We start from the raw sequence: 27,843 nt of genomic DNA, 5'->3' as shown, positions 1-27,843 counted from the left end.
TAACAACACTTCGCCGATGGGATTTGCTCCAGCCGTTTGGACGGTGTTGCGGGTGTGTTTCAGCTCTGGCCCGACTCGCGCATCAGATGCATATTTTACGCTTATAGAGAGCGAAGCCTAAATGCAGTCCAGCCTGTCTTCTTCTGGAGACTGGATGGGACGGGCAGGCTCGGCCGACTGAAGAGAGGAGAGAGAGGAGGCTCCGCGTGGGACAACTGACGGTGTTTTTATTCCCACAGACGGACCGTGTGCTGAGGAGCAGCCTCAGCCAATAAGAAACTGGGTTCTCCACCTTTTCCGCGGGGGAAAGGCTCGGTGTTTTGGGGTGAGTATAGAGCCAGTGACCCGCTGTAGGCAAAACATCACCATGATATCCCTATAATACTCCTGGAATATTCCTATAGGGAGTTAAAGTGTCTGTGGGGAGTTTACAGTGGCCTTATCGGACTTTCTGGTGGTTTTTTTAATCTCCTGTGGCATTAAGATAATATTCCTATAGGGGTTTGTAGTTATATGATATTTATGTATGTAGTGACACTTTTCATTGCATGTAATTTGATTTTTTCATCATCATGGGCTGGGTTCAAGAGCAAAACACCGACACCCAGTCCCCTTTTTTCACCTTAATTCCCGTGTCCCTGTTATTATCAGCATGCCGCCGCTGGCTGGCTCGCATATCTCGGTCAGTGTGGGGCTTAATGCCACGTGAACTGGTGACAAACAGCATGAAAGGCGCTGCATCTCTTTCATAATCCTCCCATGCAGACGGGCCGCAGCTCTCGGTGGAGGATCAGGCGGTGCGGACAGCATGCACGGCGGATTTACATCAGGTCCCGCTCCGTACTGAAGCAGCGTTTCGGCTTTCCCAGCACAGTTTGGGGGGGATTGCAACACACGCTGCGTTGTCAACAATGTGTGTTTTGGGTTTTTTTTTCCTCAAAGGCAAAAAGCGACCATGAATTGTAGTCTGTAGGCTGGGACGCGCGTCCTCGAGATTAGGACAACAAGGGTAGGACAAGGGTGGCCGGTTGTCTGGGTAGGTATGATGAAATCTGTCTCATTTCATTTGACACTTTCCATCCTTCATCGCATGATATTTCACACGCTGAGATCCGTCCAATGTCATGAAGCGATGATGCGGCGCTGAAACATAAACAGTGGAGGAGGGGAGGGGAGGGGAGGGGAGGGGAGAGGAGGGGGTGGGGGGGTCGTCGTGTGCACGTTTCTCATGTTTTTATACATTCAAATAATCAGGAACAGCCATTATTTGATGTGGCACAACTTAAGGAAACGCCACATGAAATGTATCGATCTGTTTCTGCGCTTATTGAATTAATGAGGCTCGTTGGCGCAAAGCCTTGGAGAGTTTGGTGGTTGTTTATGTTTACAGTGCGTCCCACTCTGTGTTGATCTTATCCTACTTAACTGTGCCTTTATTCCCTATGGTATCAGTAGGCTATACTATATAATAATATTCCTCTAGGGATATATTGTTTTGCCTATATTTGTCCTTCTAAGATGTATTATAGGATTATTACAGATCAGTTTGTTCAGGGAAGGGTTAAGAGTTCTACATGCCGTTCAACTCAGTTCCATATTTATTCCAAAGATTATTCGTGTCATGCAGTAGGCAATTTAAGTGGAAATGGGAAAACGTACAGAAAACACATGGGAATCTGCTGGATTAATAGCAGATTCCCATGTGTTTTCTGTACGTTTTCCCACAAAGCCAATACAGATGGGAAAGTCCCACTTGTTGGATCACTTGTGGAAATTGGTCTTAACGATGAAAATGTCCGTTTCTAACATCATACAAAGACATCATATTCCCTGGTCTTGTATTTATTTACACATCCGGGTGTCTGGCTGCTCCCTCCTCCCCTTTGTGGCGTATTATGCTGCGTTCATGTCGTGTGGGAAATAATCCGATTCACGATCTCGCTGCACAAAAACAACAACTGGAAGCTTTCAAACGCCACGAAGGAAGCTTTCTCTGAATTTGAACTATGACTTACTTTGTTAATTATTCTCAGCTGTTCACACTCACCACCCAGGCACTCAGCGTGTCAGAGATTTGATTTTACGTTTTACAGCAAACCAAACATTGCAATGTCAATTGCAAAAGAAAAATGCAGCAAGTAGTTTGTGTTATTTAAAATGAACATAGCATTACCTTCACTTGACAGCAATACTTCTTTGCCGGTGACGCTCAAAATTCAGAAAGTCAGAGAAATCGCAGTTCATTTCCATTAAAAAAGAAATCAATAACAACAATAATAGGCCTAATAAAGACCCTTATTTATAGAACACTTACAAGAACAGAGTTAGTGTTTTATAAGACAAATAAAAACTGTGAACGATAAATAAAAATGTGAATAATAAACAAAGAAGACATTGGGGTAAATGTGCGGTGTTATTAAAACAAGAATATAAACAAAACACAGACTATTCAAGTAGTATTTACCACCTGAAAGCTGAGGTGAACGGTTGTTTCAATAACAACAACAACAATAATAATAATAACAATAACAATAACAACCTTGATTTTTAGAGCACTTAACAAAAAAGTTACAAAGTGGAAGATGAATTTCAAAACTTAGAAACATAGCCTATAGAAACATGAACAATAAATGAATAGGAAAAAGATTAAAATACAAAAGGGCAAATGCACACTGTGATTAAAACTATAAACAAAAATTCTGACCATTCAAGTTGTATTTAATCACAACCTGACAGCAGCATTGTGAAGCGTTCCCGTCTTTCCCACGGGAACCTGAACGCAGCACCCGGAGCCATAGACACCAATTGGGAACCGCGGGTGTCAGTCACACTTTTAGTTTCCTCCCCTGGTGACGTTTCCATATCAAAGTAAGCAGGCCAGTCGGTCCATTACGCACACAAAAGAAACAACAAAGCCTGTGGAAAAATGAGAGCCGTCAACACATAGAGGACAGCCGCTCTCCCATGGACCGGAGCGCGTTCACGAAGCCAGTCAGACGAGGACAATCATTTCTTTAAACCCCCCCCCTCCAACAAAAAACACCCTCCAACTGCGTTTCGCTCAGATCTGATCCAGGTGGTGAGTACTCAGACCAGGCAGCGTCTACCTCAAAAACACACACACACACACACACACACACACACAAAAGACACAGCGAGGTGTTAGAAAAGCTGGTGATGGATCCACCTGCACGAGCCTGGGAGAGCAAACAGCAACACAAAAAGCTGACACTGTTGCACTTCAGCTGGCGTCGTGTCGGTGGCTCTTTGTTGGGGATAAACACATTTGGAAGTGAGGGGAGAGAGAGAGAGAGGGGGGGGGGGGCTGGGGGGGGGTCTGGTGTTGCAAATCCAAATGTTAAAGATTTAGATCTTTAACCAAACTTATCCCAGTTGATTTCACTGATTCCCAAACAAAGAAAGTGCCCGTGCGTAAAGTGTTGTGTTGTTTTTTTGGAGGCAGAGCTGAGAGTCTTTTGTCTGGCCACTCTCTTCCTGTTAGTGGTTACCAAGACGCACAATGTGCTGCCTCTTTGTTTTCACTTTGCTCTCTGCTATCAGCTGTTCCTGCCGCTTTACTTATCTAGAAAAGTCGCTTCTCTCTTTCTTTCTTTTTTTGTATTTGACAGCCACGCAGACGAATAGAACGATGTCATTTTATTCAGATTTTGACTTGTTGCCAAGCGATACAGGCTTCCTGCAGTGCACGACAAAAAAAAAAACAGAGTGATTCTAGAATATATTTTAGAAGGATACTAAATAGAACTTTAAAAATAAAGAAAATAAAGAATAATACCACAGAAAACCCTCCAGTCAAACAATAGAAGATGACAAAAATACCATGTGCCATCTGATGCCCTGAAGTCAGATAATGCAACTTGGCTTCATGAGGGACATAAACAAACAAATAAACAAACAAACAAAGCTCTGCAGGTTGTGTTTACTTCTTCTTACTTGGCATGTATGAAGAAAAAAATGAGGTGTGAGTCACGTCATCTTGTCACTTTCTGACTGTTTTTCTTACTTGGGGGGGGGGGGGAATAACAACATGCTATTGTGTGTGTGTGTGTGTGTGTGTGTGTGTGAGAGAGAGAGAGAGAGCCCCCCCCCCCCCCCCCCCCCCCAAAGGCGATGCATGGTACAAAAGCAAATTTCATCGTTGCACATGATTATCATGATGATGAAGTGTAACCAATGGAACAATTATGAGAGTGTGTGTGTGTGTGTGTGTGTTAGTGTGAGTGTGTATGTGTGTTTGTTTGTTTACCTTTCCTCCTGCACATGCCTGTGCTCACTACTAAAATTAGACTAAAACAAACAAGGCTTTCATTCTTTTCATATAGGGATTTACCTTTGTAGATATATGAACATGGTTTTTGTGCTTCCAGAGCGGTGGGTTGCCAGTTTGGTAGCTTTTGTTTTCACATTTGCACATTCCCAGACGTGTGTGTGTGTGTGTGTGTGTGTGTGTGTGTGTGTGTGTGTGTGCTTCGCGTCACGGCTGCTTCCTGTTGAGTTGCGGAAGCTCCTTTGTGTTCTGGTCTGGCTGCTGGCTGCCGTCTGCACGCTGCTCTTCCTGTTGCAGCACGTTGCTCTCAACTGGAAACTTCTCGCTCTACTGTGGCTTTATTTTTACGGTGCTTCACTCTCAGGGATGCAGCAGAGCCTGCTGTTGTTGTGTGGAAGGTGCAGGCTTTGCTATGGACTGTTCAGACAGTTGAGTTTGTGCACTGCAGTGGAGAAAAAAATACATTACCGTCTGTTGTTGTTGTTGTTGTTGTTTTAAGAAGAGCAGGCAGTTTAGCATCCGTTCAACACTTTGGATCATGGCTCAGAAAATAACAATCAAGCCCTGACGCATTTCAAATGTCTCCTGTTTATAAATTTACAAATGCTCATTCAACAGTTGGATCAAAGTAGATTACAAAATAATGATGGCAAGAAGTGTAATTCACTATATTGTCTTGGAAATATTTAACATTGGGTGTCTGTGGTTCCTGAATAAACAAAGTCCTACTTAAAGTAACAGTCTACAACATTTTCATGTAAAATAAATGTTTGTTTTGCTGCTCTCTATCGCTGATTTCTATAACACAACAGTGATTCAACCTATATCCAGTTCATGAAAGCTTTTACATTGTCTGGTCTAAACAGCCGGTGTCTGGCAGCTCTTTCCTGGGAAAAATCACAGGAAGTGATGCGTTTTATGTTTCCGGTTTGTTTGGAATAAACCGAAGAAGAAGAACTGGGTAGTTAGCATGAGCAGCGATAGCCACCATGGCTGAACAGACAAAGAAAAGAGAAACTCAAACTTCATCCCCAGAGAAAATCCAGTGAAACACACGTCACAGTCCCGCCCACACTGTTTGATTGACAGGTGATGTCTGGGAAGTGCAGAAACACTGCAGCAATGAGCGCTGAGCAACAAAGATGGAGGCAAAATCTGGTGGATTACCACTTTAAAAGGAACACTTCTCTGTGGTAGAATCTCATCTTTTTTTTAGCATGCACGTCTTCACATGAGTCCATGACCAGTCAACCGTCTCTACTGGCTCTGCTGGGGATTCACAGTCACTTTCACACTCTTCAAATTTTACTTGTAACAAATGAAGAGTTCTGTTTTGAAAAGGAGATATCCACAAAAAAAAAAAAACAGTGACACCTGCTCTAAAGGTGCACAAAATGAAAACAGTTATGCTTCTTATTAAAGGATAGTAGTTGATTTATGACCTTGGTTGACAAAGTGATGACGATCAAACCAGATACTCAACAATTTGAGGATATTGAATAATGAACTTTTGAAATGGATTCATAGCAAGTTGGAATAGAACTCTTCATATTCACATATTTTCATGGCAATTAAAAGAAAATCAAAGGGCAAGACTGAAATAGTGTGAGACGATCAGATAATTGACGGTTAGATGCGACTGGATGTTAATGATGCATTCATAACACGTCTATGTCACCGCCGCCTGTTGTCCCAACACCGCGGCGCTGGGATGAATTCATGCCGTATCTATGTGGCACATCATGACACAAGATATCCACACGCATATTAATAACACCACTAGCTGCATTTGATTTGACATAAAAACATATTTTGTTGGATGAATGCAGTCATAACAAATCCATATCACACGCTTGTGGATGCCACATGACACCTGGATGTGAAACCTTAGCAGTCATACAAGTCCAGACCACAGGTGAAGTCAGGTGTCAGGATCAGACGGACTTGGATCAAATCTATAAATTACCTGAACTGTATAAATTACAACAGAGTTTATTTACTCACAATTTTGCGCTTTTACCGACGTTAAATTTGCATTACTGTGTTGAGTCTGGCCACTTCTGCAACGTTCCCCAGCTTTGCCACTTCAAGTAGGTCAAGGCAAGTCTCAATTATACTGTTGAATTTAGTAAACCAGGTCTACTCTGCAAACAGCCAGGATTTGATTCCTCATCTTCATAAAGTACAAAACTGAAGAGATTCAGTAGATTTCAGCAGGTGTGTGTGCGGTCCGAATGAAACTGATTTCATCCAGTTTGTCGACTGAATGGTCAAACTGATCGTTCTGAACCACCTGCTTAAAGCAATAGTCCACTCAGTTTTAACATGGGGGTTATTCAGCACTTGACCACCATGAAAACCAAAATATAAACTAATCACCAAGATCAGATGCAGCTGGACGAGTTTGTAGCGTTCAGATTTTTACTTCCCATTCATTTGAATGAGCCACGAAAATAGACTGAAAACTGACATTGAACACGTTTGTGAATATATTCAACAACAGTGAAACACTGACTGTGGGTCCAACGTTTTAGGACATAATTTTGCCAAATAGCATTTTTATTAGTAGAGGAGAACATAGTGGAGGGATACCATTTAGGAGAGATAGTTCCAGTTTGGGAGACCGGATCTACTTTTATTTTTAAATACTAATTTTAGTGTAAACCAAGAATAGAAATGCAAAATGACAACGGACCCAAGGACTGCTTTATTGTCTTAAAAGCGGAATCTGTTGTTGAATCTGTTCACAAACAAAACATTTTCGGGATATTTTCGTGGCTTCATTCAAACGCTACAACCTCATCCAGCTGCATCCGATCTTGATGAGTAGTTTATATTCTGGTTTTCATGGCGGTCAGGAGCTAAATAAACCCCCAAAAAAGCTGTATTAGGTGATTTAGCACTTTGTCGCCCCCATGTGGCAGCAGGAAAACTGTTTGAATTTTTTTTAAAGTTTGAAGGACTTTGTTACCCAGAAGTCATGTAACAGGGACAGTCAGGAAACTGTAAACTCCTTGTAAGTTAAGTTTCTTCTTGTAGGTGTGTGTTGGGGTGGAGGTGGGGAAGAGGTTCCTCTGGACGGAGCGCTCTCTCAACATAATGATATAAACAAATAACCACACATGCGGACCAGCTGTGTTGTTGTTTTCACCTCTTTTCTAAGTCTTGTTGTCACTCGGACCGCCCAGTAGTTTTTCATTTTTTTAAAAACTAGCTCGTCTCCTCCCTCCACTGTTTAAAAGCAACGCTCTCCCCCTCCCATTCCTGAAAAAAATTCCCCTAATGGTGTAATCGATGAAGCGAGTGAGTAAACTTGTTCAACTAGTAAACTTGCTACCTGCCTCTTCACTTGTCATTGTGGGACATGTGACCTTCAGCAGGAGACAAATCTGGCAAAGTGAGTCCTGTAACCGGTGGCACTTCTCCGTAGGTAACCTATGTTTAGCTTAGATATTAGCCTAGATGCACGGACCTTCGCTAAGTTTGTCCTTTGGAGCCTCCGTAGTCCAGCAGCTTTGCTGTGGTTTATTTACAAATGTGTTGCGGTTTCTGTCGCCCCCCAGTGGTCGGAAATCGCATAATGCAGCTTTAAGTTTGAATTCATTCCCGCCAGTGACCAACCCAACACCAGACATTCATTTGGGCATTAAATGGGCAGAAGTAGGGACGGTTTTCTCTGTTGCAGCCCCAGTTCAGATTCAGACTGATAAGACGGGTGTACCTTACCTAGCCTCGGCAGCTTTAAGCTGTGTGTTCAGTGCAGGTGATTAATTTAGTGAAACAATATTTGATCAGATGCAGCAACTGACCTACCAACTCATTAAAGCAGTGACTAGTGATTAGACATGACTCAGGTGGATGTCACCAAGCAGGTCAGACGACTTCTTTGAATATTCAGATGGTAACAAGTCAGTTGGTGAGTATTTAGGACCGGTTGGTAGAGAGATTGAGATCAAGTCAATTCACTCTTCAAAGAGTCGTTAAAAAAACATACCTGACAGAATAAGGCACACAGACAGCTGTTACGAGCACCAAGTAGAGGCAAATTAAGTAATCTCCATTCTGCAAGTCTCCAATTTGAGAAAGATTTTTGAACCTCATATGATTCACTCAGCATTTATATTTTTGGTTTTCATGGGGAAAATAAACATCACACTTGGTCGACGGTAATCCAAATTCTTTCTAGCCCAGAAATGTAGCAGCTCTCCATTCTCTCTGGATGTTCAGCGGCGTTGTCGGTCTGTTGTGGGTCTGTTGTGGGTCTGTTGTGGGTCTGTTGTGGGTCTGTTGTCGGTCTGTTGTCGGTCTGTTGTCGGTCTGTTGTGATCAGTTGGTCTCAGTCCCTTCAAAGGTCACACATGCCTCAGCTGCATTGTCCAGTAGGCTATTCTAGTCCGCACTCTGCATCAAACTTGTATGCATGTGTTTTTGTGAAGCTGCCTCTCATATAAGCCTGTTGAATTCATCTGCTGAAAACAATATAATGTTTAGACAGGTTAAAAAATCTAAATCGGACAATTATCCAGTTTTCTAGGTTAAATATTTATTGATATTTAATATCACTATCAGAAATCTGTCACTAAGTGCTCTACAAATGATAACATTGTATATAAATGACAATGAGGAAAACGATAAGCATTACAGACAGACATCAATCAAAACAAGGTTACATAAGAATATAACAATGACTACGAAATTATAAACACAAGCTCTTCTTCCTATTGAAAAGTCTGTAAAAATGTATTTGTTTGATTTTCCTGGATTTTCTGTGACCGACCAAATAGAAGTGAAAACAAATTCACATAATCTTTATCTGAGGAACTTCAGTCTGATCCTGCCGCTGCAGGTTCAGTGGGACAAATACAAAACATAAAAAACACTTGATCATATCAGAAACAACGATGAAGAACTTACCATGAAGAAAATTTACTTTTGCTCAAGTGAAATATGATGTGTGGTTTCAAACAAGTGAGGGTTTGTTCAGTTACATCACCGCACGGCCATCTTGGAAGTCAACAACATGCGATTGTAATCATATAATAGATGATTGTAATCAAATGATTGCCCCCAGTAAATGAGCTGTGTTTATATTGGAAATGCAATCAAGATCATGAGTGTTATAAATAAGAAGTATGGAACGTGTCTCTCACCACCCCCCCCTCTTCCTCCCCGCAGGTTTGATTTTCTCCCGTGGTGTCTGTGTGGAGCGTGCCACACACCCACTCCACAACAACGACGGCTTTTGCTTGCATCTTCCAGTGTTTCTTCTGTCAGCAAGTCCAGCAGAGCTGCAACTCTTCCAGTGCCAGCCCTGACGCCAGCGAGGAGCCCTGCCCCATTGACATGGTGAAGATGACCAAGTCCAAGACCTTCCAGGCTTACCTGCCGACCTGCCACCGCACCTACAGCTGCATCCACTGCCGGGCGCACCTGGCCAATCACGACGAGCTCATCTCAAAGGTACGGCGGCGGTGCAAGGTTTTCCTCAGAAGCATCGGCTCACTTCTCCCTTTCCTTCCTGTTAGTCCGTCCTAAAGCTGTTCACATGACGTTCCTATAATCTTCAACTGGTCCATTTATATTTTATATACATGGAAACAAGCTGTAGAGGCTCTGCAGCTGCGTCACAGATCTCCTAGCAACCATGGCTGGCTCCATCATGGAGGTCCAGTGGAGAATTGGCTGTGCACAAATAAAAGATAAATATAACAACCAGGCAAGAAAAAGACAGATACCTAAAAAAAGATTGTTGTGGTGTGGGTGTAGGTCCATTCAGCAACGTTTTAAATAAAAGTGGATAGTCTGGCAGAGCAGATTTGTTTCTAAACTAACTTACTACTTACTGACTGCACTTTACTGTGACACAGAAACCTAATTAAGGCTTGTCTTTAGCTTTTGCCCCTTTGGTTGTTGCCTTTACTCCACTGCATTACAAGTTGTACTTTGAGAAGAGTTAGCTCATTTAACCTAAAAAAAAAAGTTGAGTTGGGTTTTGGCTTTGGTAGCAAGGTAACTAGCTTACAGGCTAATTTACCAAAGCAGCTGATGTGAATGTGAACACACAACTATTAGCCACTACTAATGCTGCGTTCACATCATATTAACGTGTGGTAATTCAGAATAGGAAATATGGGAACTTTCTGAAGGCTCCAATATCTCCAACCTGACTGTAAAAAACACAGAAGTGTGTCAATGCAGCGACAAACATGGCTTGTTGCAAGGCTACAATACAATTTACAATATCAGTTTAAACTTAAAATTATCATTTTTGTTCCTCCAAGTCATTCAGAAGAAGGTAGCAGTATCTACTGATCGTAAAGTACCCAACAGTAAAGAGAAGGAGCGCAACAGTGACTGAGCACACCATCGCCATCTTGAGCTTTCCAGTGAATGCAACGTGAACGCTTCCAAGCCGGAGCAATGGGAAGTCTTCCCATCATTCTGTTTCCTCACATGTGACGTGAACGTGGCATTATGCTAGCTTCTACTAAATACGTTAGCTAGTGTGCTAATCAGATGTTTACAACAACACACTAATGGTTATCTGACCAGATGGTAAGCTAGCTAACAATTATTATCTAAACACAAAATCGATGAGGCAAGGGGGAACATCAGGTGGAACCAACTTTATGAAAAAATAAAAATCTGTTTTATTTGGCTGCAGCCAGACAAAAACTACTAGCGGTCAAGTGTCAATATAAAGACAAATGGCAGCAGGCTAAACATGGACAAGTTGAAATAAATGGCTTAGTTTGAACTTTAGTTGCATCCTTTCTTTTGTTTTCTTATCTATGAACAGGGATGTAGTGGAAGGTAAACACACCTACATTTAGTTTACTGACCTTTTTATTTGCAGAATACAGTTTACCCACCTTTTTTTGGCCGCCATAAATTTCTATCAAGTAGTAAATTCATAGTATACATTATAGTAAGCAATCAAACTGAGTCAAACTGTCAAGCTGATACATTATGAGGATAGGCTCTTTATTTAGGAAAAAGGGTTTTTTGTGATTGTTTGTTGTTTATATTGGTTGCTGTTTCTCTTATGGCGATCACCGACTGGCGCTTATTGTTTACCCATCTTTTTAATTAACACCGCCTAGGAAATCCATTTATTTTAATTACAGTATAAAAGCTTAGTAACTGAGTTGTTCAATCAAGAATGCAAATTTGTTGATGTGACTGTCCAAGATCTGACATGAAGCACATAAGTTGTGTTTGAGGATTTTCACCTTTCACCTCGACTGAACTCATCCAGTCTGTGTTTAAAAGAAGAGATTGTTCCAGTTTAATTGGATCAGAGCGTAAAATGTTCGACTTTCCGTGAACCCTGGCTCTCTGGTCATGGTGGCAGGAGCAGTTATCCATAAAAATCAAAGACTCATCTGTTTCCTCTGACTGTTTCTTATCATTTGCACTATTGTATCTGTTAATTAAAGTTAAATTAAGTCTTGGGGTTTATTTATTATAATTTTAAATTCAGGATTATCTAAAAAATACTCTCAATTTAATCTCACTTTGTGGCCTTGCATTCGTTATTAAAACCAACCGACTATCTGACTTTGTAATTATTTTCAAGTCTTACCAATCATAGCTCACAGAAATTAAATGTAGATATTGGCCTAAGGTTTAAGGTTTAATTTTTCCAAGCAAATAATGTCGCTAGAATATTTGTCAGTTCAGTGTGTTTTGTTTATGAGAATACTGAATGGTAAACAAACTTCTAGTTACATCTGTAAAGGAAAGTGCAGTCCAGCATATAGCAGACACAGTGCAGCGTGTCTTGAAATTATTATGCAAATCAGCCTGTATGACTCAATTTTTAAGAGAAAACAACAGGTAATGCCCCCTCAGGTTTCTTAATAAAATTGTTTTGAGAGAGTACTGGTCATAATCAGCGGTGCACATCAGTCCACTCCCTGACAACGTTTCAAAACAGAAAGCAAACAAGTCTACAGTTTACCACATGATGGTTGAATAAACAAGTTACTCATGTTAAGGAAGTTGGAAGTTTAATTTTCAAGACTTCAGCCAGCTCCTCAAGGAAAAGCTCTTTGGAAAAAGAGTCGGCCATCTTGGTTTGGGTCATTGTCTTCAGGCTGAGATCAAATCATAAATTGAGGGCCATGATGACACACTCTCTCTCACTCTCTCTCACTCTCTCTCACTCTTTTAGCTTCATGCAGAGATGTGACCAAGTCAACTTTGCTCAAGTCCCAAGTCAGTGTCAAGTCTTGAGGCACAAGTCTCAAGTCAAGTCCCAAGGCTAAATGTAGAACACCAAGTCAAGTCCAAGTAATGTCAAGTCTCAAGTCTAAATGTAGAACACCAAGTCAAGTCCAAGTAATGTCAAGTCTCAAGTCTAAATGTAGAACAGCAAGTCAAGTCAGAACAAATCAAGAGTCCAGTATCAATTTAATATCTTAAAGAAAACTAAATATCTAGGACTTTTCAATGCAATATGGTTTTAATAGGATAAAAACTTGGTAAGAGCATCATGAGTTTGATTTCTAGAATCAGTTTCAACTTCAATAAATTCAATCATTCCATACAAATTCAGAAAACAGAATTTAAATTCAGTCGTCTGCTGGAACAAATCTCATCACTTTCAATCTGAGTCATTTACACAAACACAAGATCTCAAGTCAAGACTTTAGAAACCTTTTCAAGTCATCAAAGTACAAGTCAGAGTCAAGTCCCAAGTCACCAGAACCAAAGTCAAGTCTCAAATCCATGCCCGGCTTGAGCGCTCACTACTGCATGTATAAACTCTTTGGACTGTCACCTGAAGGGACTCACCAGTGATTTAATGTCTTCTGGTATTAGTGGAAGTATTGTTGTGGCAAACGACTTTTGTGTTTGACAGCGGTGCCGTTTTCTGCCTCACCTGCCTCATCCCGTCTCTCACGCCTGTGTACCTGTCTGCTGCTGCATCTTTTATTTTATTTCTGCTAGTAAATTCTCAGAGGCTTACATGACAGCTGCCGCTGCTGCTATTATTACTGAACCGTTTCTGCAGCGCACACCAGAGCTGGTCAGTCTTTTCTGCATTACTGGCATAGCTATTTTTTATTCTGTTGCTCCTTATAGTATAAAAAAAGTCAAAACCAAAAGCGTTGCCCTGGCTCACTGAGCGCACTCGCTTACCAAAGAGAGGGAGGGAGAGTTATTTTCAAAGTATCAGATAAAAATCAAGACAATCAGACCCCAGATCTGCTTCACTGGCTTGGCTTTTTCTATTAACTCCGGGAACTCTACTGTACTGAGCTGCATCCATTTTATATTTGATCCTAGAGTAGAGGGTATCTCACCTGACATCTCCTCCCCGTCATCTAGATACTGAATATACTGAATTCCTCAGAGAAATCATTGACACAATTAGTACCAACATTTTATCGACTGTCAGCACCTGTTTGGCCACTGGAGCATCACTGCTGAGTTTTAAACATGCTGTGGGACAAACCCTTCTTTCTTTGACATGCAGTAGCTCTAGGCCTATCTCTAAACTTTCTTTTCTCTCAGAATTGTAAGACAAATTGGTGTCAAATTAGCCGACATCTTTGAGTCAATGCAATTTTTTTTTTAGGAATTACGATCAGGTTTAAGAACACTCTGCGGAACAGAGACGGACCTCCTGCAAGTCACAAATTATCTTTGTACTCATCTTGTTACTGAGACTGCATTAGGAAAAGGATTGTCCTCATCTGCAGCAATTCCTAAACATCCACTCCTGTTGGAACGTAAACATTTTAAGCAATCTTGTCATTTAACTTTCATAGAAATCAGGCGTGTCCTTGTTTTTTTTTTTAATGCAATATTTCTGTCAAACAGCTGTCAAAGAAACCCGCCTCTCTGAAGTGAAGCCAAATGAACGTTAAGTACAAATGCTGTAAAGGCTTGGCAGTGTTGCTCTGAATCTAAAGCTCCTCTCAAAGTAATATTCAATTAAATTATGTTTTAAAAGCTGCACTAGGCAAGATTTTAATGTAAAAATCCACCCGTCTTATCAGTCTAAATCACAAAGTGGGGCTGCGACGGAGAAAAGCGTCCCATCCCCTACTAATTGAGACATGGCGGATTTGCCCTATTTGCCCAAATGAAATTCTGCTGTCAGCTGTGGTTGCTGGCGGGAAATCTTCTCCACCTACAGAAAGTGGCAAAATCGAAAATTGAATAGCAAAATATAAAACTGTCTCTTAAACTGTCTCTCTCGTCCTTTTGTTGTAAAGCATCACAGTCCTGATGAGCGTGCCGTGTGCAGTTTACTGTCGTCACACCACAGGATTTCTGGGTATTGAAGTTCCAATTTTTACCTCTCGCTGCCATTTGGTTCCGCCAACATGCAAAGTTGCCGGGTGCAGCTTTAAGATAAATTCCCCACATGAATTGAAATACAGTAGTTTTGTTGAGCATGTTTCGAGTGAGCGTGTTTACATGCATATTAATAAACCGATCATAATCCGACTTAAGCAATTCCCCGATTATTCAAGTGTTGATGAAAGGCCATTATGAGAAAACACAGCTAGGGTTTTGGCCAATCTTTCAAACTATTCAACGCATGTTTACCCTTTGTCGGGTTTCTTTTGGTTTTTACATCTGCACATGAGTGCAAACATACAGATAGTCGTAGTTGGTATTAGAGGTCGGGCTACGCTGCGTCCGATAGCGGAGGCTTGCTCTAAGAAAGCTTGTCGGCGTCTTCTGCTCTTCCAGAGAGCTAGAAGGAGGAGAGTGTTTGTTAAACTGGTTTGCAGCCGTAAGTACTGCGCAGTGATGAGACACGGAAACCATGACCATGTGAAAATAAGCGGCGCCATGTTCAAAATCCAAAACAACCGTCAGGAAGTTTGAGTTTTACTTCACTTTCTTAAGGAGAGAAATCCAACTAATGAATCTTGTAAACCAGGGTTTTCCCCGTTATCGCATTACTAGAGTGCATGTAATTGCGTCAATTGAATTATTGCCTTAACCTGATCATTCCCAGTTACCGGGTTATTAGTGTGCATGTAAACGCGCTCGGTGAGTAAATTTATATACCATCAAATGAACCAAAGTGCCATTGACTGAAGCATTGACCTTTCTAAGTGGTATGAGAAGGGAGTGACAGTGTGCTCCCTTAGTTTGGCACTCGCCACACACATGCTACCGCTCCACGCAGCTAAGCTGATTATTTAAATGGCAAAGATGATCAATCCATGCACTTGCCATCTCCGTGTCAAAATCCATTTGCCTCCTGCAGCTTGGAGAATTGGAAGCTCACAGCTTGTTAGTGCAAGCAGGAAGACGTTGGTCTGCAAATAGCTCCACCAGCAGACCGGCTGGTTCCTCTTAGCGGTGCTGAAGGCCTCAGGATAGAAATTTGGAGTTGAAAAGTCTGCGTAACAGGGATTTCACAGGGAGTTAATTGTTGAAGAACATCATAAATCAGTTATTAAGTGCCTTTGACTAAAGAGAGTGACTTATCTCATTTATCTTTATCATTCTACCTGTCAACTGCCCAATCAGATGTTGATTTATTATCACATATCAGAAACTGGAGGTGTTTATGAGCATTCTATAATAAAATTGTATTAAGATCCGGTTTCACGTATCTGTGTGAGATCAGGTTGGACCGGACAGCGTTCCAGGGTTCAGCAGGAGACTCGTCTCCAGCTCGCTGAATGAAGACAGACCCTGGTACCTCGGGTGTAGACTTCTGGTTTTCCAAATGTCTGGTACACAGGTGCATAAAGGCGAGAAGCAGAACTGCGTATAACTGCTCATAAAGGTCCAGCAAGAACGTTTAGTCATCCGAAGGGAGATATTAGCAGCGCTGTTGACTGTTTCACTGCTCTTCAGCTGCCTTCAACCTGATTTTCTAGTAGTTAAACCTCTCATAATGCATTTAAACCATTTAGCACAACCTGCTTCATTGACATACAAAATTAATCATTACCCCCACGTCATATGGAAAACTCCCAAACTCAGCTTTCCTGCTTTAATATATTATGCACCAGTCATTTTGACTAAGTGCAGCGACGCTCTTGTTTGACCTGCATCAGTGTGACTCGGTGACTTATGAGTACTGACTGTTGCTTCCTAAGTGACAAATGATTGGAAGAGAGAGATATTTCTGTGTGAGCCCGGCTCCTGAGGTCACAGCGGGAGAGGTTTAAAATGTTAAGGGCGTTTTTTTCTTCTTCTTCTTCTTCTTCTTCTGTTTTGTTTTGTTAGCGTCACTCCACATTGTTCACCCTGGTTCCTCTGAGCTGCCAGAGGAGCAGGAATGCTGGAGAACCAGTAGCACTAGAGAGCATCAAACGGGGAAATGCAAATAGATTGAATTAATTCTTGCACAGTAGGCATGTCTTCCTCTCGCAGTATATTGAGGCTAAACTGTTCTGTGTACTCTGCCATCTCTCTGTTCGAGGAAGTTTTGGCATGTGTCTCACTGCTGCCGCAATCTTAGCTTCCTCCTGTGGTTTGTTCGGTCTCGGATGTGCAAATGTTTGCCCTCGAAAATGCCTTTTTTTAATAACATTTTTAACCTGCATTTCTCTTGAGTTCACCAGAGATAAATCCCCAAGAGTGACACTTTCAAATGTCAGTGTTTTAGTCCTGGTGCTGCAGGTTCTTCGACCGGCACTTGTGTTACCGGAATACACTGACGCTTGACAAAAATGCTCTTCGATAATCTACCATTGCACAATAAGAAGACTTTTAACACACACCAAGCTACCGTACGTGCTAACGCTATGTGTGTTTAGGGGCCGGAACAAGCTAGCATCGCATTTTCTCAGAACTGTTAGCATATGCGCTAAAGCCGATTTATTACTGGAAAGTTGAAACTGGTTTCAGTCATCTTGTCAAGGAGTTTATTTGCCAAAGAAGGTGTGTATTCCTTTTACAAAAACTCTAATATCAATTTGAATGAACTTGCTGTCAAACTTCTTCCTCTTGTCACATGAAAGTCTGCAATTCTGGACTTACTTATCTGGCCCTCATGTACCTCTATGTCACCTCTTTATGACTCCCAAGGCACAACAAAATCATAGCTTTATCATTTCAGTATTATGTGAAATGTCCTAGAGTGCCCTAGAGCAAGACACTGAACCCCTGCCAGCTGCAGGGCTGCTGCTCTGCACCTGACCTCTGACCTCTGCCCTCCCTGCAGAAGGGGGCAAATGAACAGAGAATTTCGCTGCAGGGATCAGTAAAGTATTGTATGAAAGTGCCTCTGCAACACAGAGGCTGAGTCTACTGCCTTACAGGCCTACTGTAAGAGTGTTTACTGGGTCGTGTTGCCTTGTTTATTGGGCTAATGCCATGAGGTCACTCTTGACAAATGACCTCATTAGCCTAAGCAATCCACTTTGATAGTAATTGGATTTGCTCGGGATCTTCCACGCACAGTCTGTCTTTCTCCGCTAGATTTCACTAGCAAGTGGAAAACGCCCACATCCAAAAAAAAGTTTGTGCAGGTGGGTCAGAGAAAGGCAGAAGACTCAACGATGGAAAAAACTCCTGCACTCACTTGCAATCTTTTTTTTTTTTTTAGTAACGTTGCGGTCCAACTTGTCAGACTAATCAGTTAATATGATAAAGACTTGGCAGAGATGTGTGTCTTTATTTCGCTTTAATAGGGAATCTTATATATAATAGGGAAACACAATAATAATCTTCTGTATCTATCTGACAACTTTTGACAAGTTCTTCGTTTAATGGACTAATGGACAAATAACTTGACCTGACAGAACTTTGCAAAACTTTCCAAGCAGCACTGATGGGTCGTTTGTGTTTGAAAGCCAAATGCTCCCATGTGCTTATCTGGATTTTCAACATTGCTGTGAGACTACACTGAAACTTGTAGATTTTTTTTTTTGTTTTTTTAAAGTGAACCTGTACTTTTATCATCCACAACCCTAATTCAGAGCCCATACCTATTAAATCAGGGAATAGGGAATAAATGTCATCATCTGTATTGTGCAGTTCATGCTGTGTTTTAATTGAATGCACAAAACGTTGTTTGAGTTAATGAGGAAAATCCACAATCAAATCAGATCCTAATTTTGAAAATGGCTGTTGCCAAATGCAGCATGCTGTTGCTAGTGTTGTGGTATCAATATCTTCATCATTACAACAGCTCACAGGTCTATTTATAAGCCGTCTATTCCCTGCCACACCTCCTTGGCATTTGTGTGTCGTAGTCCAAGGCAGCATCACCGGTCCTCAGCATCAACCCTCCTAAGCCGATTATGTTACTTAGGAGAAGATGACACCGTAGTCTGGTGTTTTCCACTACATGCTGCCAAGGGCCTGTTGCCCCGTCCACATCTGATTTGGATCGCATATGAAATTTGTAAAGTGCCGCGTTTTGCTGCCTCACTCCAATATCATGCTTCACAGCTGTCACTAATATATGCAAGTTATCACATTGTGCTTCTAGGGAAAAGAAGCCACGATTCATTATTCAGCCGTGCTAACACCAAAGGGAAGATGCTTTGGGGGTTTTTTGTAGGTTTTGGCAGATTTCTCCCTACAGTTGCAGTTTGAGTGCTGGAAATCTCATGAGCCAGGTATAAAACTGTTTTCCCCCTGAGCTTATGCAGCGAGCCTTCGAGGCTCTCCAGCAGACGAGCAGAGACGGAGACGGAGCAGCCGAAAGAGAGGATTAACCTGAGCGCACTGGCCAGGAGGAAATATGGCACAGTTCTCCTCCCTCCCCTCCCCTCCCCTCCATCTCCTCCCCTCCCCTCCATCTCCTCCCCTCCCCTCCCCTATCCCCCAATCCCAAAATCCTCAACCATTAAACAAAACATGGGAATCTTCTGAAAAAGCCAATCTATCACTACTAACCAGAATGGGGAATGAAAAAGTTATTTTGCAATCAAACTCTCTGACAAACTTTTTTTTAATTTGGGCTTTCTTGGGGCCATGCAGTTATGGGACTCTTCTGTCAATAGACTTGGTCCAACTTGGGCTGCGGCTAAAAGTGTCCAAATGCAGATTTCTTTTTTTCTTCCTCACGTGTGACAAAGATCTGATTGTTTCTTAATTGCCGTGAACAGCAGAAAGCTGCATGGAGTCGCATTTTTTTAATTCTGATCTGGACTGCTTGGGCATGTGGTGTGAAATCAGTCCAAATCGACTTGTATTTAAACGCTCGAATCAGAATTTGATGATAAGTAAATCTTATGTCATTCACCTGAGATAAATATTGTAATTTTGGTGCCACGGCAGCTTCTGCGGTACTTCTGCATTGAAGTCCCGCCGTAGCTCCGCCGTAGTTTTTTGCGGTGTTGTCGTAGCGATGGTGACGTCGTCGCAGTGCGCAGAGGGACGACGAAACACCGCAAGAACTGTGATTGGTTCCGCTGCGTAATTCCTCCTACCTGTATCTGGTTGATGTCCACCGATAGCGAAGACAACATGGATTTGTACGACACCTCATCTCCAAATTATAAAGACTACCACATGTCACTGAATTCTTGGTGAGAAATATCCCAGAACATGCGTTTCAGAGAATGTAAACACGACTACTTCTTCTGTTATTACTTCCGTGTTTACAAAGCACCACACTGCTGTCTAGCGTTTCGGTGGTCTACACGCAGAGTCACCGACGCAGAACTATAAATGCTTGGACTGGCGTAGGCACCTACGGCGTAGCAACGGCGGTACTTCGACGCAGAAGTACAATTCGGCCATTAGCGTGGAGGACAGCGAAACACAGTGCAAAGAAAGCCAAACAGACTCTTGATTGGTGTCTGGGGAGACGCCTCGATTCAGTCAAAATCAGATGTGACGTCTTTTGCAGCGGTTACTCTGCTCCCACATGTCTTTTCAACATCGCCGTCAGTTCATATTACTGTCATCCAGAACCGTCAGATACTGTATGAGCAGCGATTCAGAGTTGAGCGTGAAGTCCTGCGGTGTGAACGCGGCCTCAGAACGGGCGTGTGCAGCGTGCATACTGAGGAGTTGGAGCACGCCTTTTCCCTCGCCTTCGCCCTCGCCTTCCCTTCAGGGTTTATTCAGCACCTTGGCTCCGTCGCTCCCATCAGCCTGATGGAAACCCTGCTAATGGATTGATCACATTTATCATTTCTTGCCATTATGTCCATTCCTTTTGGTCTTTTGTTCCTTTAGCTGGAACTTTGGCGCCGCTTCCACGGTTCAGGTGGAGCGAGGATGACGGTGACAGAACTGGCAATTTAAATATGAATTATTAAATAAATCTCATAATTAAACCCGATGTATTCCAGGTCGACATAGCTTATTAGACTGCATACAGTGCAGTGTTTGAGTATACATGATACCTATTTGTAGGCAATATTTAAATGCTATCTGAGGTGTCGCTTTAAATAGCTTAAATGTTAATGTTTTCTTGTTAATTGATTACATGCCACATTAATTGTATCAGAATAAGAAGTTGCACAATCATTTTTTCACGGTAATATTGCAGAATTTAATGCAAGATTGCAAACATCAGAGGTGTAATCCACAAAAATACTTACCGTAAAGTTGATCGTAGAAGTTTTGTTGAAAAGCTTGTTTAGTTTTGTTTCTACTTTTAGTTTTATTTATTGTATAATGTATTTTCAGCGCTGAGATGAAGTGTTTTTGTGAATGTGGGTGAAATCATGGGGATGCATCCTTCCTGTTGCTAATGCTGAACTAATGTTGAGACTACCAGAGAATCTCCTTCTCTCCAGAGTGGATTTGTATTTTGTGTTTTTGCCTAAAGAAGTGGATTGTTATCTGGAAGGCGTCGTTCCCTTCAGTCCCATGTGGTCAAGAGGATTCGTGGATTTTTTAAGATTCGCTTTTTTAGAAATCATTTCTTGGAAACGAGTGTTTAAAACCAGTCCCTTTCAACATGAATGAGCTCAATAACCACGCTCCATTTTCTTATGCTTTATTGAGTAGTGAAAAGCCGGTGGGAGTACTTCCAAACTGCATTTGATTCTAGTTGCACTTTCAGATTTTTAGAAACAATCCTTTAGGATCCTATTGGACTGTCTAATAGGATTGTTGGAGTCTGGGAGTCTTTTAGTGCAATCCAAAAGCTGTCGGGCTCCTATCTGAATTTGACTACATCATACGTTTTGTTTCTTTAACCAATTTTAGGATTTTCCCGTTGAATTCTTAAAGGACTTGTGACAAGCATCTTCTCGCTTCTAATGTTTTTGTGGCTGAGTGATCTACTGTGAAGCTCGCAGCTCAAGAGAGAATAACACTGCTAAAATAAAAATAGACTGTGGGAAACAGATAAGGGCAGAGAGAGAGAGAGAGAGGGAGGGAGGGAGGGAGAGAGGGAGCCGTCCTTTTGCCAGTGGTTAAGTTGATAGCTCGGCCGAGCCCCAGTCAACCATAGATATGACACCCACCGCTTGTCACATGGAGTAACCCCCCCCCCCCACCCATCCCTTTCCTAAACACTATGGCAGAGCTTGTCGTCAGCTCCATGAGGGCCGACCTAGTTCCCTCGCTCCCAGCTAAAGGTCGCGTGTCTCCTGGCCCCAGACTGAGTGTGTGTGTGTGTGTGCGTGTGTGTGTGTGTCTACCTTTTGCTCGTGTCAAATCCGAACTGTGAATTTGAAAGTATAACAGCGAGACGTTACACCTACTGTGGCCGCAGCAGAGAGAGAGAGCAGGAAAGGCTGTAATCCTTTTTTTTTTTTTTCCTGGCAATGGCAAGCACTTGTTGATAAAGCTGAACAATTAATAATAAAAAAAAAAAACATTGAAATTGCAATATGAACTTCTGCAATTTCCAAATCGCAGAGGCTGCAATTAATTGGTGAAGAGAGAGAAGCATCCAAAATGGATTTGTGAACACGGTGTTTCAGAGCTGCAGGTCTTGAATCAAAACCTTTCATCAGACTCAAACTCAGTAAATCCTATTTTTCTTTAACAAAATCACTTTTCTTTAAACAATTTTAAAGTTCTAAAACATGTATGACAAGAAAAACTTGCGACGATATGAATGTCAGTTTAAATTTTCGTCAGCATCTTTCAGCCCTGCTTGTTGAAACCCAAACTCTTTCTTTTATTGTCTGAAATGAAATTCCCTTTGTTCTGACCATGCTGACAACACTTGGGGGGTCTTTAACAGAAAGAAAAAAAAAAACCCAAGTCCCCTGAGCGGCGGTGGGTTCCCCCCCTGCGGAGACGCGGAGGCTGTGGTCGGAGGAGGCAGCTGGTGCTCCTATTAGACGGTATTAGCTCGGCGCCCTCAACCGCGGCCGCAGCCTTATCTGCCGCGCTCATTTGCAATGGAAAAAGCAAAGCCGATTGGGGCCCGTCTATCTGTCTGCGCCAGGCCAAGGGTGACAGGGCCAGAGGGGGAGAGGCTGGCAGGCCGAGTCTCCGCCCACTGGGAGAGCACTGCAGCGCTCAATATACATTAATGTCGGTTCATGTATGGACTTACTGGCCGGTTATTTATAATGGCATGATATATTAAAACCCCTTGCACCCCGACTTTCCCCTTAAATTTCCCCTTAAGTAGCGTCAAAGTTAGAAAAAAAAATTTCCAAACTATAACATATTCTGTATCTGCTGGTTCCAACGCTTCACTGAAGCTTTAGCTGCTTATACTGAGTGAAATATTCAAATCCAAGACGCCATTTTTTTTTTTTATGGCTGCACCATTACATCACATGGAAAAAATCTAGATGTCTTGTGCATCATTTTATACACATTTCCCTGTAATTCAGCCGGACATGTTTGGTATCTTTGGAAACCTTGAGATTTTGACTAGAATTTCAAATAAAGTTCTGTGGGTTTGAACAAAGCTTGGCTATGCAGCATGAGTTTGTAATGATGGTCCTGCTGGCGGAAGCGGCAGGGTGCAAGAGGTTTTAAAGTTCTATATACAGTATACGAATTCCCCATAAAGTTCAATTGGAAAAGCAGCAGGGATGAACAAAGGGGTCTGAATTTGAGAAAAGGGGTCTGAATTTGAGAAAAATTGTTACCAAAAGTTCATTACTTGTTATTTAATAAAACAAAATACAGATGTTTACTAAGCAAAGGTGTTAAAATAGCTGATAATCATAATGTTTTCCTTGGGAGAAACAACCATTTTGTAATAGCAGGTGCCAATGAAAGTCAACACAAGTCATTCCTGCCTGTCTTTATCAGCAGGTCAGTAGATCATATGAGGCTGGTTTGATAACACAGATCTTTGTCTATCTGTAGTCATTTAGACAACTGTGTGTTGTACACAGCATCAGAGAAATTAATAGATAAATTCAGGAATCTTAAGATTTTGAGATTTTAGGATTTTTCTCTAAATTCTCATTGTGAGCAGTCTGAGCGCTACTGTACAGTTCGACCAAATTGACCTTGCATGCATTTATGCCAACAGGTTTGCAGTGTGCAATTCCTCTGTTTTCTCTGTTGTGTGTGTGTGTGTGTGTGTGTGTATCTAAGTAGGCTGTATTTCAGCTGTGTTTTTATTGACATTTCATTTAGCGAGCTCAGTGTCTCATCTTTGTTCAGGCATTAAAGTCTCTTCCTCTATCAACTCTTACCTAATGAGGAACTTACTGCAACGTTAGCTTATGTTACTGAGGTAGAGAGTGGCTGTGCAGTGATTTGTTCTCAAGGAAAGGGATGAAATCGACACACGTGTAACTAGAAGGCACTCGGAGAGCAACGCTGAACAACTCTCCAACTTGCTGTTACACCCAAAGACATCATTCCTGTCACTTACATTTTAAGTTAAGTTGATTTCCTGCAAACATCCCCTTAGGATTTGGAATCAAGTCTGTATCTCTGTTAGTTTCATATTTATTGCTAAAAAACTATAATTGTCTAATGGTTGAAATCCCAGATCCGGATCACCGTCAAAATCGAATCAGTTGTTCCTCGGCCCGAGGCCCGTCTGTCCGCCAAATTTCCTGGAAGTCCATTCATAAGTTTTTGAGAGATTTCCTGCTGACAGACCAGTGAAAACACGACCTCCTCTGCAGAGGTGAAAATTACACGTGGACTGAAAGTGTTTTATTGTGTTTTATTTTCCATGTAACTCAACATTGTGAGTAAGCTGTGTGTTTACAACACCATGAGTCTATTGTATTGCTTATGTAAAACTATTAACTATTAGTTTCTTCCTTTAAAACACGTGTGAAAACATATTTTTATCGGAAGGTCTTTTTATAATCACTCTACTCTCTTGTATTTGTATTTTATTTATTTATTCATTTATTTATTTTTATGTAAACTTGTTTTATCTGACATTTTATCCGGTGAGCTTGGAGTCACTATGGTTTTCTGTTTTAGTTCATTTTCCTGTTCAGTAATATTTTAATAATAGTAATATTTGGAGATTGGATAAATATTCTGCTGTGAAAGCAGCGTTGTTGCTCTGTATATTTTGCAACACTAGATGTAAACAATGAAACTTGACTTTTGGACTTGCAGTGCAAACCTGGGAGACAAAATATGAACCTCACACACCTTCCTCCATCCATTTTCACACCCGCTATTTTGACTTTTTCCTCAATTCTAAATGGAGCAAACAAGGGCAGAAAGCTGGGCGGCCGTCAGGCTTTAACGAGAGTTCACCTGCCCAACAAATGCAAAGTGCTGAGAGCTATTTTTTTTACTTTATTTTCAAGTAACTATTTTGCCATAAGAAACTTGAGTATAAATCTACTGGAAATAACAGATTCCTGCAGGCTGAGGGGGTTTGAGGTCATGTTGTCTGTCTTCCTCTGATGTGAAGATAAGTAACAAGGAAGTACAGAGAATGAACTTCTACTCTCACGCTCTTCTGTCTTTGGTGTTCTCGGAAACAAACGCACCTCTCTCATCGTAAAATGTGATTTGATGATAGACTAGCTGTGTGAGGTTTACACGCTCTGTTGTTTTCCCTCAGACAGCAGCACTGCCTTTTTTTCTTTTTTTTTAGCCTAATTTTACTTCCTACCTGCGGCCAAACTTCTGTGTGGGAGAGCCTTGACAAGGTGGAAGAACAAGTATGTGCGCAGCAGTTAGCGGGTGAAAAGCACCCCGGGGTGTTTGTGCTGACATTCCTCCACGCTGGGTGCGCTCGCTGTTTTCACGTGGCTCTTTATTGTCAACTTACATGCAAATTTTTTTTCTCTCTCTCTTTTCAGTCATTTCAAGGCAGTCAAGGAAGAGCCTATCTCTTTAATTCAGTGTAAGTATGAGCCCCTGAATTAAAATGTTAAGTAAGGGTGCGATCACACCTACATTTTGGTCCGAACCCTAGTGGAAAAGTTTAGCATTTTTATATTAGATGGATATCGCCTAATTACAAGCAAACCAGGGCTTGTAAACAAAAGTCACATGACTCACAAGTAGCTTATGTATTGGACAAAGTTTTGGTCACCTGTCATCCTGCCAGGTTAGAGATTTTGGCAGCGAGGGAGAGTCAAAACAAATCCGACTCCAGTCCCTGTAACTTTAGCTAAGCATGATGGACTTCTTCTGCTCTCTTCTTCTCTGGTGTTCATACCAGTGAAGAACACATGAAGAAACAGCTGAATATGAGCATCAGTCCAGACTTCATTTTGTCATGCTCGGCTTCCCAAGCATGAGGAACTGCTGGCTATCAGATGTCAGCATCTGTCTCCTTGTACCCACAATCCCTTGCATTTTTGGGGGTCGTGTCCCGCAGTGCCGCCCGAGTTCGAGCGGCGTTGTTCTCACCTGGCCAAACGAACCGAACTGAAAAAGCGCTTAGACTTCGACTAAACCGCTCCAAACGTGCTTGGTGTGAACGCGCCCTTACACAGCGGTATGTTGTGTAGTAAGAGATGTGAAAATACAAAAAAAAATCCAAAATGACCCTGAGTGCATTCAGCCAGATTTTCCTGACCTTTGGCCTTTCTCCTCCCGCAGGGTGAATGTCGGCTGCGGGCCAGCTGAGGAGCGGGTTCTCCTTACAGGTTTACATGCTGTGGCTGATATCTACTGTGAAAACTGTAAAACCACCCTTGGCTGGAAATATGTAAGTCAATCACTCACTTGAGCTATCACTCCATCCCTGTGTTGTGTTTTCCTACTGAAGTTGCATGCGATGCTGTGGACTTTCCCTTTTTTTTTTCGCGATGCACCGCTTACGCCCGCCGCTGTGCCGTTGCGTAACCTGCGGTTCCTTGGCTTCCGACGGGACAAATTATGCCACTGTAGGTCAGAGGAACAAGGTTACACTCATTAAAACATTGCTTGTTAAAGCCGCGGCGACAGTTTTCGCTCAGGTTTGTGTTTGGGCTCGGGGTCTGAGCGCTCTGCGGCCTCCCAGCGCGTGAGATAATTACAGTGCCGAAAGGTTGGCTCCAGACTGCCAGACTGGTACCTCTGAGAGTCTACAGTGATTAAATGTCAGGCCATTTTGAAGAGGCTCGTCCTGGTAATTGTCTGAAAAGACTATAGAAGAGTGTAAAGTAACTGAACACAATATAAGACAGGGATTCACTTAAACCCCCCATCTCCCCTTCAGTGACCAAACAAACAATTTGAATTTTTTTGAACAGGAGTTGCAAGCAAATGATTTGTTTACAAGGCAAAGCAGGCTGAATAAATAATTCCAGCTGATAAAGGCACAGATGCACATCGCTACGCTGATTCACCTGAAATACTGAGCCTTGTTTTGCCTGGGATTGGGACTAGTAGAAACAATCAGACATAACATAAACTTGAATGGAGTAATCCTTCAATGTCCGGTATTTAATGACAAGATTAGTGCTTTGCTTCGTTTCTCTGTAAAATCTTTTCTCACATATGATGATGAAGATGAGGCCAGTTGGAAGAGTGCTTAACTTATTTTTCTTATACTTTGGTGTTTTGGAAGTAAAATGAACTGCTGAGTTACTGCATGCTGTTTTTATATGATGCTTGCCTCCATGATTTCCTCACAAAAACGTTTAAATACTGTCAGACTTTTTTTTTTGGAAGACCGCAGTTGCAGTTGGCAATGCAGGCCCAAGTTTGAATTACATCAGTAGTGTAGCTTCTTCACGAGGGGAAAAAGGATAGAAAAAATGGTCAAATGATTACATGCTCGGTTATTTGATTGAAGAGCAGAAGCATTAATGTTCATGCTCTGTTATTAGTAAACCACAAGTTAAGAGACTGCTCAAGCATTATTTTTACATTTGGAAAGACATTTTCACAGTTTATTGCCTTGTTTCGGTCTTGGAATAGGACGCAAATTTCCTCTGGTCTCGGTCTCGGCCGGGACCCGGTCTTGACTCGAACTCAGCTGTCTTTGACTCGACTAAGTAGTAGTAATGTCACTGAAGTTTCTCTCTTTCCTGTTTTGTGTTTTTTTTTCCCCAGGAGCACGCGTTCGAGAGCAGTCAAAAATACAAAGAGGGAAAGTTCATCATTGAGCTGGCGCACATGATCAAGGACAACGGATGGGAGTGACCGGCTGCGGCTGCACTTCCCTTTTCTGACCTTTGAATGCTCTATATTGAACTGCGTGGAGCGACAACCATCGACCACCGTGCCCCCCCCCGCCCCGCCCCCCTTCCCTCCCCCCCCCTACACACCCCACCACCCCCTCCTCCTTCACGTGCACACACACCCACCTGCTC

General features: G+C 42.1%; 1 protein-coding gene across 2 annotated transcripts; it reads left to right on the top strand.

The window, feature by feature from the left end:
- The first annotated feature begins 209 nt into the window (after window positions 1-209).
- Window positions 210-27,843, top strand: ypel1 (yippee-like 1). Of its 2 annotated transcripts, none has more exons than XM_071917797.2 (5): window positions 210-325; window positions 9,464-9,748; window positions 25,396-25,439; window positions 26,144-26,252; window positions 27,584-27,843. In XM_071917797.2, exons 2-5 carry the CDS (start codon window positions 9,632-9,634, stop codon window positions 27,671-27,673), a joined length of 360 nt encoding a protein of 119 aa, XP_071773898.1. In that variant the 5' UTR covers window positions 210-325; window positions 9,464-9,631; the 3' UTR covers window positions 27,674-27,843. The 2 variants fall into 2 exon arrangements, with proteins under 2 accessions (XP_071773898.1, XP_071773897.1); XM_071917796.2 differs by lacking the exon at window positions 210-325 and adding an exon at window positions 2,914-3,079.

Source organism: Centroberyx gerrardi, chromosome 8 (assembly GCF_048128805.1).
Source record: "Centroberyx gerrardi isolate f3 chromosome 8, fCenGer3.hap1.cur.20231027, whole genome shotgun sequence".
NCBI classification, from domain to species: domain Eukaryota; kingdom Metazoa; phylum Chordata; class Actinopteri; order Beryciformes; family Berycidae; genus Centroberyx; species Centroberyx gerrardi.
This window is presented reverse-complemented; position numbering and strand designations above follow the sequence as displayed.